Raw genomic sequence first — 19,290 nt, forward strand, 5'->3', positions numbered from 1 at the left:
AAGAAATCTGTAATGTGCAGACTCCTTAGGTTGAAATCCACGTGGTTTTACGAGCTGTTCCCTCAGTTGTCTCCTAGTGATGTAACTAGGACTTGAATTTGCATAACCTCACCCCTACCTGGGACCGGTAGAAGGGGCGGGGCAAGCAGTGGTTCATTTGCATTTAAAGGGACAGGTACTGAAACCAGCCGTTCTGAACAGGGCTGTTTTGAGCAGATGAAAAGAGCTGTGATGTTTGATCCTTGGGGTGTTTTGACCACAGCATGTCACAGACATGTCTTTAAGACACCTGGGAACTATTTTAATTTGTGGAAAAGGTGTATGATATGTCTCCTTTAATGTCAGACACTTAATGATTCATCATCAGGGCTGTTGAGTGAAGAGTTGCTTCAGTTTGGCTGCAGACAAGATGGCAGAATGAGAAGTATCTTTGGTGAAGTTGTAGCTACGTAATTTGAAAATTTGAAAATACAGTTGCTCCTGACCAATGCACAAACACCAAATCTCCATCTCTCTCTCTCTCTCTTTTTTACTCATCACCACACACAGGCTCAAACTCATAGCATCAATTCACCATTTCTCAACAGTTTTTACATTCAACTGTAGCTTTTGCTTTTTTGCATCTACATGGTTTAGTAGCTTTTAACAAACCGATAAACCAGAGTCACTGAACATCTGCACATGCATCAACTTTGCATTCATTTACAGTCAGTTTAAGTTCAACCTGAGCCATAACTAATGACTCTATTCATCATCTACACAAGCTGCAGCTAACAAATGCCTGGGAAGTGATGGAACATTTCAGTTGAGAACATTAAATAGTTTGAGGCCACAAATGAACATAGAGACAGAAAGTGACAGTTTTAACACCTGCAGAAACACCACTGACCTCCTCTATCTGCTCTCTTGCAGCCACAGCAAGTCGTCCAGAAAAAGCCTGCTCAGGTAAGAGACTCACAGGACTCTACATGCACACAAACACAAATGCAAAACATGAACTTAACCCAAACTCCTATTCTGTGTTTCAATATGCTGCTCTGTGTTTTGACTTTTTATAGATAGTGTTTAATTGGTTGGAAATGAAAAGCGGGCTGTTGGCTAACATTCTGACATGTAGTAGATTGATGAGTTTTCTCAGGTCAAGACAAGTCGGTATACAATTATACAACAAGTAGTTCCGACCAAGCAATCTGATTGGTCAATAAGACATTTAGAACGTGCTCAAATCAGCATTACAGCACGGCTGACTCATCACTGAAAATATTACTTCGCCATGTCATGTTGTTTACACATCTCCATGGCAACATGGATTTTTCGTAATTTATTACTCGTGAAAATAAATCACAAACTACATTGACCTCCTGTAGGTTGTTCCTGACAGCTGCCAAAGTCACATTTATAGAACAATTATGTTTTATTTTTTGTTAATATATTGTAAACTTCCCCGTTACAGCAGAGAGGATTGTCTCCCTCCCATGTGTGTAACGTTACAAAGTCGGAGAGACACGAGTTGTGATCGCGGTGAATATGTTTTTTAAAATATGGCCTGGAGCTGAATATTTTCATTGGATAAAACGGAGGTGATTACCTGTATGTTTCTCTCTCTCCCTCTCTCTCTCGCTTGCGTCTTTTGGGCTTTTAAATAATCTGGAGTAATCGTTTGGCTTTCTCTATCAGCTGTGTCGGCGACACAGCGCTATAACTTCATTTACATGCAGAGTTTGCGGTTGTAGAAGCTACATCTGTGAAAGGAAAAAAACGGCATCTTTGTCATAACTTGTGCGAGTTTGTGCGGTGTTGATTTAGTTCGGGAAAGACAGAGACCGCGTTAAAACATGAACGTCAGCTCAGAGTTCACTCATCTGGGACTAGAAAATCATTTCTGTTGCTAGGTCGTTACTAAGGTTCGGACTATTTGCTGTAGAGGTGAACTAGGTTCCATTACACATAGGAGTCTACTGACGTGACTGATTGTGTTTCAGTTATTAGTCAGACCCCATTTATTTCCATGGAAACGGGAAGCACACTCGCAAAAAACTTTACATTTTGAGAGCAAAACGTCCATCAACATGAATATTTATTTAATTATACGCTTTATTTTGTTGGTAATTGTTGTATAATCGCAATATTACCCTCGAGGGTGTGCTTAAACGTAATTTGAGCACTTCGGTGATGCTTGCGGACCTCGGCGCAAGCGCCTCGGTCCTGACCGCATCACCGTCGTGCTCAAATGACGTTAAAGCACACCCTCTCGGGTAATATTGCTTAAGTAGACAAGGTTGATATGTTTCAAATGGTACAAGACTTTTGAAAGATAAGTTTGGTTACGCAACACAACACAACTTTTAATCAACAAAATACTAACATCAGTATTCCAAATTGGCACGCATGTCGACATTGGAATGGAGCTTCACCTAAAACGACCATTTTCTTGTTCGTTTTGAAAATGTTTCCCATAAACACGGCGCTGTGTCAAGAAATATCTGCGTGCAAACTGATCCACTGACTAAATGTTGACTGAGTGGTGTATCGGTGATGCCGCAGTGTCTGAGGGACTAGACAGTAGTCGGTCGTTGTTGTTACGTTATGTCCATAGACTGTGTAGTGTGGCTCAGGTTACAGGTTAGAGAGGTGGGGGGTATGACATCATCATCTCACAAAAGATCCGTTTTGGGTGCCTACATGAAGACGCTGGGGCGGCGATTTCAGATTTTCCCACTCTGGGACCTGTTTCCAAAAAAAAACTAAAAACTTTTCCAACAAAACAGCGAAATGATTAAAAAAACGTATGCGGACTTATCACTGAAACCTGGCCCATATAGTGTATAACAATGTTGATGTACAACCTGTGGGGTTATTTTACAAATCCACGCACAATAGACAAGTCTTACGCCACACACAGTGAGTGTTTGTCAGTGTTTTCTAGAACAAAGAGCAGCAGAAAAATTAGTGTTTAAATGAGTGTTAAACTTAACCTTAAAGGGATACTTCACCCAAAATCGATAATTCACCAATCATCTAGTCACCGTCATGCCAAGGAAGGGTTTGGAGAACTTTCAGAGTTATCAAAACGCTTTTGGAGTTCCAGGGGGGTCCGGCTGGCAACAGATTTTCATATAATGGCGGCGGATAGAGCTCACTTTTGAATTGTCCAAAACACACACTATGAAACATCCAAATACCTCCATACTGCTCGTCCGTACTGACCCAAGTGTCCTAAAGCCGTGACATGAAAAAGTTGTTCGGAAAAAAATAATTTGATCTCTGTTTTTAGCCTTGTTGTAGCAGTGGCTCCCAGTGGCTCTGTTGATGTTTGTGTGCATGCGTGAGATTTGCTGCAACATGTTTTTCAGTGTTGATGTGATCATACATCCGATGATTTACAACAACGAACGAACATCTCGCAGCAAATATGAGCAATCAGGACACTTGGGTCAGTACAGACGAGCAGTATGGAGGTATCTGGATGTTTCATAGTGTGTGTTTTGGACGATTCAAAAGTGAGCACAATCCGCCGCCATTATATGAAAAAGCCGGTCGGACCCCCCCGGAACTCCAAAAGCATTTTGATAACTCTGAAAGTTCTCTGAACCCTTCCTTGGCATGACGGTGAGTAGAAGATTGGTGAATTATGAATTTTTGGTGAGGTATCCCTTTAACCTGTTGACCATCTGTCTAGCCCAGGTTCCCTTAGAGTTTTTACGGCGCTCATAATGCTTTGTGGCTCTCACACTTTTGTTCTCTGTTGTGTTTTTGTGTCTAAGTTCAGCTGATGGACTAGCGAAGCCTCTCTGAGTTGGAGTATCCATGTAGCTAATGCAGCAGTGCTTTTGTTTGTAGCTATAAAACTCCTATAAAACGCTGGGCCCGGTGAGAGCTGCGGTTAAAGTCACGTCTGTGAATGCAGGAGCGGCTTCTCCGAGAGAGAGAAGAGGTGAAACCAGACGCGAGTTATTCCCGGTTTGCTCGTAGTGAGAAATTCCAAAGTAAAGTGCAGCTCTTCCGCGTCGTCGGCCGTGTTCACATGCAGCAGATAATTAGATGTCGTTTTGTGTTGCCGGTGCGAGCGCCCCCCCCCCACATCAGAGGAACCAGCGAAAGCAGAATGGTAATAAGTGAGTGAAACATGACACAGGACCCCCACCCCCCCCCCCCCCCCCCCACTCCCCCACCCCAGCATTCTCTCACACTCCAGGAATCCACCAGCCTCCCTCCTCTCGCTGGTGTGGGCCACTTCTTGGTGTGAATGCATAACTCGGCTCTGATTTGTAGCTGTGTGGGAACAGTGCTGAGGTAGTTTGGGAGGTGCCGTGAGGCCCTGGGAGCTGCAAACCATAAAAATGTCATTTAGCTCTCCCACTTTGATAGGCTGCTTTATCTCAGCCCCACCTCCACCAGCCTGTACAAAACCCCAAACCCTTTTCATTTCATCCAGCGCTCGGGAACCGCAGGGTGAGGTGGATGCGTGACCCAAACGGAAGCTGCAAACACGCACACGCAACATGCACATAGCACAGTTTCCTAATGACGTCTCAGCTACTGTTGGCTACCACATCCTGGTTTCCCTCCCTTTTTTTTTTCCTTTAAAATACGATTTTAATTGACCTGTCTAAATATCACCTGATTAATAACTCGGCTAAACTAACTAATGAGCAGTGTGAGAGGCAGAATAGGGAGTGAGAGAAGATCAAACCATACATGACAGACTGTGGCTACTCCCCAATGGTTGATGATGAGACTCAGACCGGCCCTGATGTGGAAGCTCATCAGAGGAACCGGGTGCAGTGGGTTCAGATGGGTGTTGGTGTTAGAAATAAAAGCAGTTTCTATATTCTCCAGTTGCCAGTCAGGAAAAATGGCAGCAAGAAGAATCACCTCATGTATTGATCTATAGATATTATGATCAAATAACTGATAAATCTGCTGATGTTTTTCCCTTTACAGGCTTTATAAGAGCCTCTCTTTATAAAGCATAACTAGATATTAGATATATCTAACTGATATGTACTGTAGGTAGATAATACACTTCTGAACTATCATCTACACTATTTATTTGTTTGCCAAAGATGTTTCCACATAATATAAGATAAGAAGTACAGTAAGGTCACACAAAACCTTGAATCGGACAATTAAAACTATTGATTTTTTGGGCTGTTGTAAAAGTTCAGTCAAAGGTTTGCTGCACTGATACGTGGTTCATAAATAAATAATGCAGTACTCAAAGGAAGGAAAATGCAGGAACCAAAACTCTTAAGTAGTGTAGACAACAGGAGAGAACAAACAAATCTAAAGCCAATTTCAAAGATTATGTTCAATATACATAAGTACAGCACTTTACATTGATTACATCATGTACCCTTTCATTTCCATCATTTATCCCCATAAACTCAGTCATTTAAAAGAAAGAATCAGAGTTACCTTAAAGCAGAAGTAAGCGATATTTTTGTGTTAATATAAGTCTTAAATAGTTATATCTTCCGACAGCAATCACTTAGATAGAGTGTTTGGTCTGAAACACGGGTCTGTCAGTCACTCTGCTCTGCTCTGAGCCGAAGAGAAAACATTTATCGTATCCTACAGTTTTTATCCAATGAGGAGAGAGAACAGCATATGAAGGGCTGTGTGTGCAGCCAAGGGATGCGCCTGAATGTGGTGACATAGGGACGAGGACCAACAGATCCATGACGAGGGCGGGGGCTGCTAACTCCATCTGCTGACAAGACGTTATGGTGCGTTCAAGGCAACTCGTGACTCGTGTTTTTCCGACCTATGAAGTTGTACCAGTTCGATCTGGTACGAGTTCTCGGGTCAGAAGTTACGAGTGGCCGTTATAGTGACTTTCACAGGTAAAACAGGTCGGAGAAACACGAGTGGGTTGCCTGGAACGCTACAAAGTCGTAAGTTGTGACTTGAAGCTGTAATTTACGGTTTCAAAAGCCTGCCTGGAACGCAGCATTAGCCAAAACGACCGGATCGCTTACTTCTGCTTTAAGTTTTTTTTTTCTAATCTTTGATCACTAAGGTCTAAAAGGACTAATGTAAGAAATTCACCTGTTGTCAGTTAAGAAAACCATTAAAGGGACAACGAGGAGTTTTGGAAAAGCGAAGTGTTTTCACACTACATTTTTGAGCCTCCGCGCGCACCGTAGAATTCTTCGACCGGCGCAAGACGGACTCATGTTTTCATTCATCAAGAATTAAAGTCAGAGGTTCAAAGAGGTTCAGTTACCGTCGTAGTCCCGACCATAAACAGCGATTCGGCGGCGTTATTCTCATGAGCGTCCGCGAAACCGAAAATAAGGAAACGCTGGTCGGCTCGCCCAGCATTTCCGCCACCACTAATAATAACAAAATAACGATAGAGACAAAACGATATATTTATCGAAAATGGGCCCATTAACAAGTGTGGGTAGCGGAGATTCATCCACATTAACGTGAGACTTTTTTATAACCAAATAGAAACTCCTCGTTGTCCCTTTAAGAGAAGACTTAAGCATGTTTTCTATTAAGGAAAACGTAACTAAACCTTTTAATGGAAATGTTAATTTAGCGTTTTGTACAACTGGTCCCCTGTTCTTCAAGTCTCAAGGGGTTGGCACATCACAAACCTGTAGGGAACACGACTGGAATCATTATGAAGCCATCAAAGTCATCGACCTGGTGTCACTGAACAGTCAGAGGACAACTGAGGAGGCCTATTAACGTCTTAAGTAAAACTTACTGCCATGACTGGTACAAAGTCAATGGAAAGATGCAAATAGAGGCAAACAGATGTCAAATGGCTGGAAGGGACGCACGCTGTGAGTTGAGTGTTTAGAGAGAAGAGAATAAGAAACAGAAGCAACAGAAGCAACAGAATGGGACAGTTGGACAGATGGGTCAGGAGCACACAATATGCTCATTTTATATTTGATGATTATTGATCATTATGCCCGTCAATATCAGGAACAAGATCTACTACGACCTCTTTGTATGTACAAAGTGCAACACTGTTAAACACCTGCAAGTCACTGCAAGTCTCCTCCTGCTAGCATGATGGCGTGAAATAGTGACTAGGGTTGTTTTTTTTGTCCCACCATCACCTTTTTTCTCTCCTGCTCTCATTTGCCCTTGTCACACATGGTAGCATTTAGCGGCCCATTCAAAGCCAAAGTGTATGGGCGCTAATGAATGGAGTTGGGGCTGCAGAATGCAGGCAGGATTGGGCAGCGGACCTCTGGTGAATGGGTGCACCGCCACGGTCTGGGAAAGGAAGTGGGTTATAAATTGTATCAGTTAGCCTCCCCTAATAAAATGAAGCCATGTGGAAAATGAAATCCATCTAATCTGCGGAGGGAGGAGGAGCATCTTCGCTAGTTGTCACAGTAGTGACAAAGTAGCATTTGTTGGGACATTTGTAGAGGTATCATTAACTTATCATACATCATTTTAGATTTTTTTTGTAAAAGTAAATCTCTTTGTAACACAGACTATACACACTGTTTTTAGTGTGTATAGCAGAGTCAGTAGAATATAAACTAATGTATGCCTCCAACAACCAGACTAGTTTCAGCCTACAGTACATCCCTGTTTATTCAGAGTCATATGTACTACTCCTACAATTTCTGCAAGGTTTTGTGGAGATGATGTGTTAACAAGGCTAAAAGCATGTCTTTTGAGGTCACTGTGAATTTGACCTTTGACCACTTAAGTGGTAAGTTCATCGCTGAGTCCTAGTGAATGTTTGTGGCAGATTTGAAGAAGTTATACTGTCGAGATATTGTGTCCACAAGAATGGACGGACAACCTGAGAACAATACTCTTCTGGGATATTGGAATGAATGAGGCATAAAATTATTGTTGCCACACAGTCACCGTGTGTGAACATGTTGCTGTCTGTACAGCCACTGGAAGTACTAAAATAAAGGGTAGTACGTGTAAAGGTTTGAGTGTTGTATAAAATCTGTTGTCTCCTGCAGCAGGACGGTCCACAGACCTTGGCAGGTGTTTAAAGAGATACAAATTGGCCCATTGCCATAATCCCTATAGTTTTAGGAGTAGATTGTTACCTTTAATTGTCGGTGCAAGCTATTTTTAGAACGGCGGAGCAGAGCCGTGAGCTGCTCAGAGCTACACTACGGAGGCTAATGGGATTTCTTGGTTTCCCTCATCAAACTCATCAAATACACAATCCAACAACTCCACAACGCTCTGGTGGACAAGTTGTGACCTGCACATTCACCACGCTATGAGATAATAACGGAACATTACAGACAGAGTTGTTTTCAAGGAAAATGCAGAGACTGCTTGCCGAAAAACTGCCCCCGACGGGAACGCGCATCAGCGGCTTTGCATGAATTTACCTCAAAAACGACTCTGCCTCGTAACGTTGTGTTATTATCTCATAGCGTGGTGAATGTGCAGGTCACAACTTGTCCACCAGAGCGTTTTGGAGTTGTTGGATTGTGTATTTGATGAGTTTGATGAGGGAAACCAAGAAATCCCATTAGCCTCCGTAGTGTAGCTCTGAGCAGCTCGCGGCTCTGCTCCGCCGTTCTAAAAATAGCTTGCATCTACAATTTAAGTTACCTACTCCTAAGACTATAGGGATTATGGCAATAGGTCAAATTTGCCAAAATGTTGAACTATCCCTTTAAATATCTGTCTGACAAGATTTAGTCATAAATGTGTAGAGGTGTTTGGTTGAGATCAAAGTGAACACTGAGGTGAAATCAACAGCAGCTTCTACTGCCACCGAGTTTCCAATGAGAGTCATTATGTTGTGGCTTTAGTTTATGAATTATTATTAATTCTGGTGTGGGCTTAGTTTGTACAGGTGAGTTACATATGAATTAGAAATTATAATACATTTCATGCAGAAGAGATTTTTCTAGGAACTTCTGGGCTATATTTTCTCTGTCTCAGCATTTTCTTTGCTGTACGTCCTTATTATTGACACGTGTTACCTTGGTTTTGTGTATTTACAGGACCATTTGAGGCCTTTTATTCATATTTAATCACTTGGGCCCAGGATTGAGTTTGACCTGTGGCCCTTGGCTGCATGTTATCCTCTCTCTCTCCTCAATTTTCTCTCCCTCACTATGACTAAAATCAATGTAATCTGTCTCTTGTAACCTTTTCGGTCAGTAATCATTTTTCAAGTTAAATCCAGTCCAGTCTTGATGCATAACAACTGACACAGGTCGAGGTAGGAGGTTTGCATTACATGCCTCGTAGCCACAAAGCCTGTGCACATAGCAACCATAGGAAACAGTGTAAGCACTTAATCCAGATGTACAGCTGAAGGTTGCAGAGCGGTGAGTGTACAAACCTTTGAGACGAGGGAATGAATATCTGAAGGAAGAAAAACAAAAAACAAAGTGAATTTGTGTTTTCATCCCATTAAAGACCTTTTTAGCATTAACTGACTGAAATGTGACTTAAATGGTGAATCAGTACCCTGACATACGGGGGTCTGCTCTGTCCTGTCATGCACATTTTGTTTTGCACCATTTCCTGTCCCAGGTTAATCATTCACCATGTGACCATGTACCGTTTAGCTGCCTGATTAACCCTGTGAACAGCAGATCTGACCGTGGCCATCAAGAAAAGAATGGTGTGAGTCATGTGTTTATAGAAAACTTAAAGAATTTTAACTGTTGTTGTTTTTTTATTCACAGGAAGAGGAAGAAGAAGAAGAAGAAGAAGAGGCTGGAGAGTCCCCGGAGAAGGACTAAACTTCCACACCGTCAAACCTCTACCTCATTCAGCTGTCAGGTCTTTCAAAGGGAAAAGACTGCCTTGACCACTTATTTTTGACTTTTTCCATCATTATTTTACATGGTTTAATTTCAGTTAGAGAATTTTCAATGTCTGTTTTTTTTTTTTTTTCTTTTCCTCCAGTTAATTCGGTCTTTGAGTGCATCCACACTGATCTGTCGCTGAACGGGCAGAAATTGTTCAGGATTGGTCTGAAGTTTGATTTTTTTTTTTACACAGACAGAGCGTTTAACCGCAGCAGCTCGAGGAACATCCAAAAGAAAAGGTTTAGTGATAAAACAGCTGCCAGCTCCTATTGGCTGAACACAAAGATCATCTCTGCCTCTCACAACAGACACACACCAGGCAGAGACAGACATGTACAAAACAAAACAAGCCTCACACACTCCTCAATGAACATCGACTAGATACAAACAGAAACAAGTGTGGCCACATCCCAGCTGTTGGGATTTGTAGTTCTAGGATCTTCAGAACATCGTCGTCTTCATGACAGCGTCAGCATCACCTGAGGACGGTGAGTTGCAAATCAAATGCCCTCACAGTACCACTGCAGTTCACACACACACACACACACACACACACACACACACACACCATCGCTGCTGACTGATTCTCCAGATGTTGACAGTAGAGAGGAGACTGGAACAGTCTGGTTTTGTCATACAGAAATGTAGAACAAAATGTCTGCTGCTCCAATATATCACTGTTGGCTCGAAAACAAACGAACCGCCCCGACCTTCCCCACCCGTCACCCAGGCTGGTGTCAGACCACCAAAGACAGGGAGACACAGACGTCTCTCCTCAGGGCAGGGGGTTTATCCGTCCTGCTGGGTCGAAGCCATTTGGGAAGAAAAGCTTGTTGTCGCTAGCATCGGCTCAGATTTAAAGGTGCTATATACTGATTTTTAAATTGAAAGTTCAATTGCAAGTTTGTGTAGGAGGACGTTTACCAGTTCGTCGCTGGAGCAGAAGAAGCAGATCCCATCCCATAGAACAGACTGTTTAACCAGAATGGTAGAGTAAAGAGAAGCAGCGAGCAAAAGAAGCATCAAAGTGACAAGAAAGATATGACTTCCTGTCAAGACTTTCACAATAAAACCAGAGTGGAGCGAGGACGATCATGATGCTCCACTAAAGACTGTCATTCGATCTTTTGGCTTGATCGTCCTCTACTAGATTCCACATACATCGTCTTACAAAAAGGCCAGCTTTCAGTGTCGTTGTGCTTTAATAGACATGTAACTAACTAGCTCCAATACAAAGGTTCATAGGTGCAAATCTTCAATGACAGGGTTAGTTTCTTAAATCTACAAATTAACCTACACCAGAGGCACATTTGACCAAAGTCCTTTGGATTAATATAAATTATAATGAAAAAATCTGTTTTGTTGCATCAGGTGATGCTGCATTCAGCTGGAGCACTTAATAGACTTTAAATCAAAGTGTCAGGCCCTGTATCGAAGCACAAGGCAGCATTTAAGGGCAATTGTTGAATTTAGATGAAAAGGAAATTTAGTCAACCAATAATCTTTAATTAGTATAAATAAATTGCAACCTTTTGGGTTATGTGAAAGGCACAACAGCTTTAAAATTTCAAGCGCTGCTTTAAAAATTGGATTTAACCTTTTTTAGTTTCACTCCCAGGTTGACAAAATGTGTGGCTAATTCATATTCATTCTGTAGGAACTTGTCTGAAGTGAAACTTGGCTGTTGTTGGGTTCATGTGCTTTCTGTAGACCAGAGTCTGCACTTAGCCAAAGATACTTTGTTCTCACACCTTAACACAACAAAAGAGGTGATGTGTCAGGCGAAATATTCAGGTGATTGATGTTACCATGAGATATGAACTGAATTTGAACCTAAATAGATCCAGTAAAGATGAAGGATAGATAAGTGATTTCATCCCCAGTTTAAACCACAATGAATGAATGAATGAATTTGATGCTTTCAAATTAGTCAAATAGTAGTAAATAGTTAACAGTGATTCAAATATGTATCCAAAGCTTTAATTGTGAAATGAATGATTTCATGATTTCACCCAGGATGGTTTTACTTCAGCTTGATAAACCAGAACATCAGAGCTCTGCCTTGCTCTCCCTGTCTTTGGTGGACTCCCACACCTCCGATCATCTCCACATCCTGTTGGTTAATCCACAACAAAGCTGTTTGACATTGCATCAGACTACTGTATACCTACCATTTGTTCAGATTTACATTCACATGTTCACTCAGTTTGTTCTTTGCGCAACATAGCTTTAATAACTTGATTCTCTCATTGATGTCACACTGCAAAGAAATCCACAGACTTGCTCTGCCTTGCTTTCGTAAAACCTCAAGAACAAAAACCACAAGAACAAACCACACATTACCTCTCAACACACTTGATACCTGGATTAAACTACAGTGTGACATCGGATGACTCATCTCGCACTGTAATTCTGGGGAGCCTTACGTTTTAAGGAAACCTGATGGTATAATACCAGCGCTTTCTGGTCACTGATATGCAATATCTTCTCATGATTTCAAACTACCTCTGACTCAGCACATCCAGCTCATAAAACACACAAACCAATGCATGGGATGGGAGAGTGCGTTCAGATATTTGACAATGTGTTGTAACTTAATACTGTACATTAAAGCGAGGTCATGCCGGTTGTTCTTGTCACGGGGGATTAACGGCAATTTGTCTGCAACTGTTTTGTTTGATTCAGTCAGGTAAACTCTACATAATCCACAAAGAAGCAAAAGTCAAATGTGACAGAGTCACGTGCACCAGCGTTAAAGGAAGATAACGGCTTTTTCATGTTTCTTGACTTGTGACCCTGTTTCCTGTTGGTTATGATGGGTTACGCAGACAGTCTTAACGTTCACACGTCTCATATTTTACACTTTCCCAGTGTTTTATATGAAGAAGATATGATGTAGTTTTACACCTCCTCTGGAGCTCTAGTAACAACAGAACAATGAGCCAATCAGAGGAGAGTTGTGTTGTGACATCACAAAGTTACAGATTTCATTTTAAGGCAAAGTTTCTGACTAATAACTTTGCTACTCCTCTTTATGATCAGAAAAGCATGGACATTTACTCTTATACAATATGAAACCTTTACTCTAGAGAGTGAGATTGCTAAAGTGAAAGTATGAAAGCACACATCCTTTCAGGACTTCGCTGTTTGTACATTTATATATATTTTTTATTTATATTAAAAAAAAAATAAAATAATGGAAAATCACTAGAAAAGTGTACAACATTGGATCTGAGATAAAACTCATCCATTAAGATAACATAATATTTCCAAATTTAAACATAAATAAGATGTGGCCAACAGCTTTAATCACATATGAATGTTTTCTAAAGTTGAACCCTGTTTTCTACATCCCAGAGTGTGAGGACGTGTTTATTGATCCAGCTCTGATCACTGCAGTGTAACTGAAACATCATCATAACCTTCAGGTGTAATGGTCAAAACTGTGAAAATAAGGCAGGTAAAAAATAATCTCTCTCAGATTTTTCCTTTAATTAGAGACAAACTCTCAAGACGATAATTTCCATAAGACTTTACTGTAAATTACATTTTTCTTTTGTACTTTCAATTTTCATTTCTGTACAAAAAGAATCTATAGACATGGATGATGTAATTTCACTTGGGAATTTTATTATCATAACAATCTTAGCTATTGCCAAGATGCAGTCTTTAGAGTTTGTCTCCAGCTACACCTGTGCACCTGGCGCTGACTTGACATTTCCTTCTTCTGAGATTCTTGGAAAAAGCCAGGATTCACTCGTCTGTTTTTATATATATACATGATATACAGTATATATATATACAGTATATACTTAAAACACAAAAGCAGCTAACCTTTTAAGTACTGTTTTCCTCGTTCACCTCAATGTTAATTTGTATCTTAACATTGTAATGAAACATATTTTACATTATCTGCAAACTGGGACTTCTGTTTGACAAACTGTTAACTTGAATTTATTTTGTACTGATTTACACAATGGTTTAATACGGATCAAGTGTTTGTATGACACTACATGATATAACTACATATGTTTTTTTGTTTTTTTGTGGGGGGGCTTTGAATAGTTGTTTTTCCTGAGTTGTGTACTACCTACGTATATATGTACAGTACCTCAAATAGGCCGATAAAAATGGACTAATCAGTTGACAAATACCTACCTCCAGTCTTGAAAAGGAATGATTCTGCCGGTTTACTTTCAGTATGAGTTACATTGACGTATGATATGATCCATATCAGGACTACAGAAGCTCCTTACGTTGAGTATTGTATCAGATCATTCAGCTTCAAATCTCAGTACATTTGGATTCTCACCTTCAAAGTGACTTTCAGGTTTTGAAACAGATATGTTTGGATTTTTGTATATTGCATTCATGAATATGTTTTTTTCTTGTTTTTAATTAGTAGATATCAATATACTTGATTAGCTGTTTTGTGTACTTCACACAAATGTGATTTTCTTGTCTTGTTATATGGTTAAACCAGATGTATATGGAATTGCTTTTTTTTTTCACTTAGTGATAGATTATATAATTTTTTCACCTGTCATCATGGCAACCTTTGAAAAAAAAAAGTTAACATGGTATTTTGAACTTGGCCAGAGGTAGAACCTCAGAGGAGCTACACTCATCCTGTCAACCTGCCTTCACCAGCAACACCAGAGCTGCACAGTGACCAGCAGCAGTTTAACACCAACCGACAACCTGCACAGTGTTTTGAAGCATCAAGGCGTCTTCAGTCTGAATGCAAAACAAACCATCACCTCTATTCACATTTGGTATAGTCGTTGTCTCAACAGCTGTATGGATCTTAGATTAATGTATTTTTCACTCATTTCCTAGAATAGGCTAAGTGTAGGGGCAGAGTTGCTAAGGACTTAAGGATACAGTGTGTGTGCAGACGTGTGACTCAGGGCAGCTTTGTTCGTGCTGATATCTTGCCTCGACCTTGATTGTCACCTATAAAACTGAACATACCTCAGCAGCTTCATCAACTTACTGCTCGCACAAAAACCAGCCTATGATACTTCCACATCAGCACTGTACTTTAATACGTTAGAGAAGATTTTTTAACACAAGGATATGCTTAATCAGTTTCTAGTCTTATTATTTTAAGTGCTTTAGACTCTGCCCGTTCACACAGTCAGTATCCATCACAGCTATGTCAATTTGGGATTCAAGGACACTTTGGCATGCAGACAGAAAGAGCAGGAATCAAACTGGCAACCTCCTGATTAGTGGACAACACACTTTACCTCCTGAGCCACAGCTGCTATATTCTACCAGCCTGCTGCTTGGCTTCAGTGAGACTTAACACTTTGGTGTTTCATCTTAAAAACGTCAGACTAGTGTGTTCTAATGTAAAATGTCCGGCTGTTAATTTTACTGCCCCGCTCTGAACAGTATCACTCCGTTTACACCTGGCATTAACATGCATCAATTTGACCAGATCGCATTTACACCTGCCATTTATATACGTATCCAGTGTCCACATTAAGATCTGATTGGGATCCGATCACATATTTCCACGGGTAAATTAAAAAATTAATTAATTAAATAGTAGAAGATAAAGAGAAGCCAGTTTCATGTGTTTTCATGTGTTTCTGCCATTTGTTTTACCATTGATTCTTAAATTGCTTGGATACGATAGGAAGTGCCAAGTTTGGCTTGTAAACTCTCATCGCACCAAATTGAAAGGAGACGCATGGTCTCATCCTACATCGGCGAGTATCCTCACCGTTTTCTATAGTCTCTGGCGTGGACTGCTGCTGTCCACCAGGCTAGTTTGTTTTGAAAACCGTAGCGCGCGCCGGAATGACATATTTCCACCCACGTGCGGATACAGGATGCATTACCGTTTACAATGTGTCTCGGGTGAGTTTACACCTTTACTTTCATGTGATCGAGCACTATCCGATTGCAATCCGATCACTGAAAACACATGTTAATGGTAGGTGTGAACGGGTTCTAATCTTTATCACAACAGTTTTGTCTTTAAAAAACTAAATGTGATTGAAAACTGAATTTGAGTTAAGAAATCTGGAAGAACTCCATCTTGACTTCAATGACTGACATCTAAACACTGTGCAGGTGATTCAGGTGATCCAATTTCCACTGTAGGAATCACAAGCTGCTGTTACACCAGCAAGCTAAGAAACGCTGCATGAACTGTGCTCTGGCTGAAGGAAGGCTGATCAGTAGCTTTGAACAAACGGCTTTGAGACAGACAGGCTTTAAGAGTCATTAAACACCTCACCATCCACCAGACAGACAGACGGACCTCTTGACATGGTGTTATCATGTGTCCTGGATAAAGGAAAAAAAGTATTGTAAATGATAATTTCCACCCTTAGAATCTGATAAGAGTCTGAAATCAAATTTAGAAACACATGGGAGGGGTGAGGGAGCAATGACTGGCGTTGTATCCAGGCTTTTTGCGTCTCTGCTGGACAACGTGACAGGAAATAGAGGCACATCATGGTCTTTACTCGCTAAGCCATGAACATAACCAAATCATTGGCAGTAGTATGTGTTGTGTTCACTGACTTCCCATAGTTAGCACTATACCAAGCTGGGGATGCAGTTATCCAATCAGCATATAGACAGAGGCCTCTGAGTCTTTGTTGTTACATCATAGTTTGGAACCAAATTACTCCACTGAGCTACATTTTGAAATTCAAGAACAAAAAAAAATCACCTCTATTAACGCAATCAAGGATCTTTGTGATCATGTGTAAAATACAGAGTTTTAATATACATACAATCAGAGTCTAACCAAATCCAGATTAATAACTCCAGATCCAGATCACATGATGACACCAGATGTAAACGGCGTCTTACTGACACCACTGAGCTCCGTGAACTCCAGGTTTGTTTTTTCTTTGACTTAAAACAGCAGCTAAATGTTCTCTGGAGGTGTCGTTACCTCAGTGTTGGGTGGACTGATCACCGAAGCCACTGTTGACGAGCTTTCAGCTCTGGGAGTCTTAATGAAGTTGATCTTTTCTCTTCATGATATCATGTTCTAGTACAATCAAATACACATTACTACCTCCAGAAAAGGCCTATTTTTACCTCGTTTTCAAACTTAAATACTGTTTAAAAAAAAAAAAGCGGTGTCTGAGAGCTGACGGAGAACATCTTAAAATTTTTATATATATATAGTTTATTTTTGTGGGGGATAAATTTTGTAAGACTGTTTTTCTCTGCCTCTCAGTCACCATTAGGTAAGACTGGACATTTACCCTTTGAAAAGGAATTTTTCTTACCTTATGCAATGTTATGTAGTTAGCCGCGAGGCAGCTGGAGAGACCTCCCAGCTCTCCCTCTGCCTTGCTCCTTCTGTATCATTTCAAATGTCTTCTACAGTGTCTAACTTTTATTGCTTTCTCTATCCACCTAATATTACTATCTTTTGAGTTCACTACAAATTTTGCTTGCTTGCTAAACAAAGTCTTTATAGATATTCACTGTGTTTTATTCAGCACAATAAAATGTATGGCATCCATAAAATAAACCTGTCAGTTTTTGATTTTCTATGCTGTTTAATATTATGACATAGCATCATGGGACTTGTTGTCTTCACCACCGTTGTCATGGTTTGGATACCTTCAGTTGTCACTCGTTCTCACAGTTCCAGAGGTCATGTCCTCTTCAAAATAAAAGACCTTGTGATTATAATCATTAAACAAACAGATTAAAGAAAGCTTTACATTTTAAGATCTAAACATCCAATTAAAGGACAATTCTGGGCAAATTCAACTTAGGGCTGTATTTTCCTAACATTTTAGGTCTAAAAGAAGGAATCTGAAGATTTTCAGTTTAATTGCTCCTGTTTTGCGGTAGTTGTGTCTGTCCCCGCATCGCCACGCAGCGATGAATGGGAGCGGATGCAAGTTCCGCTGCTTAGGCTGCTTACGCTGTCTGCGGAAAAAAAATGTTTACTTCAAGCAAGTCAAGAGTTGATAGATATTCCTGTGTTTATGACACAAACGGGAGCTTCCGACTGCACGTGAACACACCGAGCACGGCAACTTGGGTCTTGCGCTTTCTTTTTTTTTCTTGCATTGAATTAGATCTAGTTTTACAAACATGTCGGCTTACTTGTAGTAAATAAACTTCTCGGTGCATATTTGAGTAGCCATCTGACGCTGTCTGTGGAAAAAAATTGCAGCTTTGAGGGATGTAAACAGCCCAACAACCCAACCAACCCAACCAAGGTGTGAAAACAGGTCCGTAAAGTGGTTTAATTGATATGTGATAAAAGTACATTTTGAACCTCTGACCAAATTTGCACATATGGGATACAACAAATGAAACACACCATAATTAAAATTATACTGTATATATTTCTCTTGGTTTGAGAATTGATGGAAATGTTAGGAAGAACACACACACACACACACTCTGCAAGTGAGTCATTCAAAGATGCAGTTTTCCTTGATACTTCCTGTGCTCTCCTCTTTGTATTACATGCATGTACGTGAAATGATTTGCCTGTCTGAGCGTCTTTATGCCCGACCTGTAAAACACCTGTGCACCTGACCACTGATTGTTTGATCTCCACCAGGGGGCAGTGTGATGACGCTGTGTATCGCTGGTGGTCATTGGCTAATGCGCTCAGTGTTGCTGTGTATTACGCTCCTGTCTTTCCCATTAAAGATGCGCAGCTCACAGAGTGCTGGTAAAAACCCGGAAAAACTTCATAAAGCTGTCTGGTAGTTGCATTAGCACACAAATCTAATTCCCACAAGGGAATGGTGTGGACATGGTGGTCAGATGGATTCTGGATCGTGCCAGTCTGAAATGGCCCAGTACAATATGTAGCTACGTGTAGCCGAGAACAGCAAGAAGGCAGGGACATCTGTGTTGGTGGTGATGTTTCAGTGCCATTAGAAAATCACAATTATGACGACTTATGTGTTGTGTTTGGGATATTAACACGTCCAGGAGAACCAGCAGTCAGACAGTTACTCTATTATCAGCCCTGCTTGCTGAGTGCAAATAAAAGCATCTTGGTTTTTCATACACATATGCAAAATGCAACAATGCATTGAACATCTTCAATGTCCTTTCATTGACTAAAGAGCTTTCTCAATGTCCATCCTTCTGATCTTGAGGGTTGATGTTGCTGGGTGGATCCATTGCGTCAGTGGGTAGGCAGTGTTTCTACAAGTATCTCCACCATCCACCATCTTTGACAGTGTAATTTCATGTCATTTTTTTCCTCCATAGAAATCAAACAGTAACAGTTTACAGTTTGAAGAACACCTTCCATGTCCAGTATGACAAACCATGGTATTCATCTGCAGGAGTTTCTGGGTTTAGAGTTTGTCATCCACTAATTGAAAGGTCAGTTCCATTCTGGACTTCTCCAATTCACATGTGAACAAGATTTTAAAGGGGACATATTATGGAAGTATAACTTTTTGAAGGCTCTTCAACATATATTTGGGTGTTTGTCTTGCCTTCCGGACCCCAAAATGTGAGAATTGACAAAAAAATCTGT

General features: G+C 40.7%; 1 protein-coding gene across 1 annotated transcript in view; it reads left to right on the forward strand.

Moving 5' to 3' along the window:
- Positions 1 to 10,940, forward strand: part of hmga2 (high mobility group AT-hook 2) — a 44,713-nt gene extending 33,773 nt beyond the window's left edge. Inside the window, exons 4-5 of the mRNA XM_085769539.1 lie at positions 913 to 945; positions 9,660 to 10,940. Coding sequence (XP_085625665.1) covers positions 913 to 945; positions 9,660 to 9,716 — 90 coding nt within the window. The 3' untranslated portion in view covers positions 9,717 to 10,940. The remainder of the gene's footprint in view (positions 1 to 912; positions 946 to 9,659) is intronic.
- Positions 10,941 to 19,290: the final 8,350 nt, after the last annotated feature.

Source organism: Trachurus japonicus, chromosome 23 (genome assembly GCF_045865225.1).
Source record: "Trachurus japonicus isolate A0001 chromosome 23, Traja_1.0".
Taxonomy (NCBI): domain Eukaryota; kingdom Metazoa; phylum Chordata; class Actinopteri; order Carangiformes; family Carangidae; genus Trachurus; species Trachurus japonicus.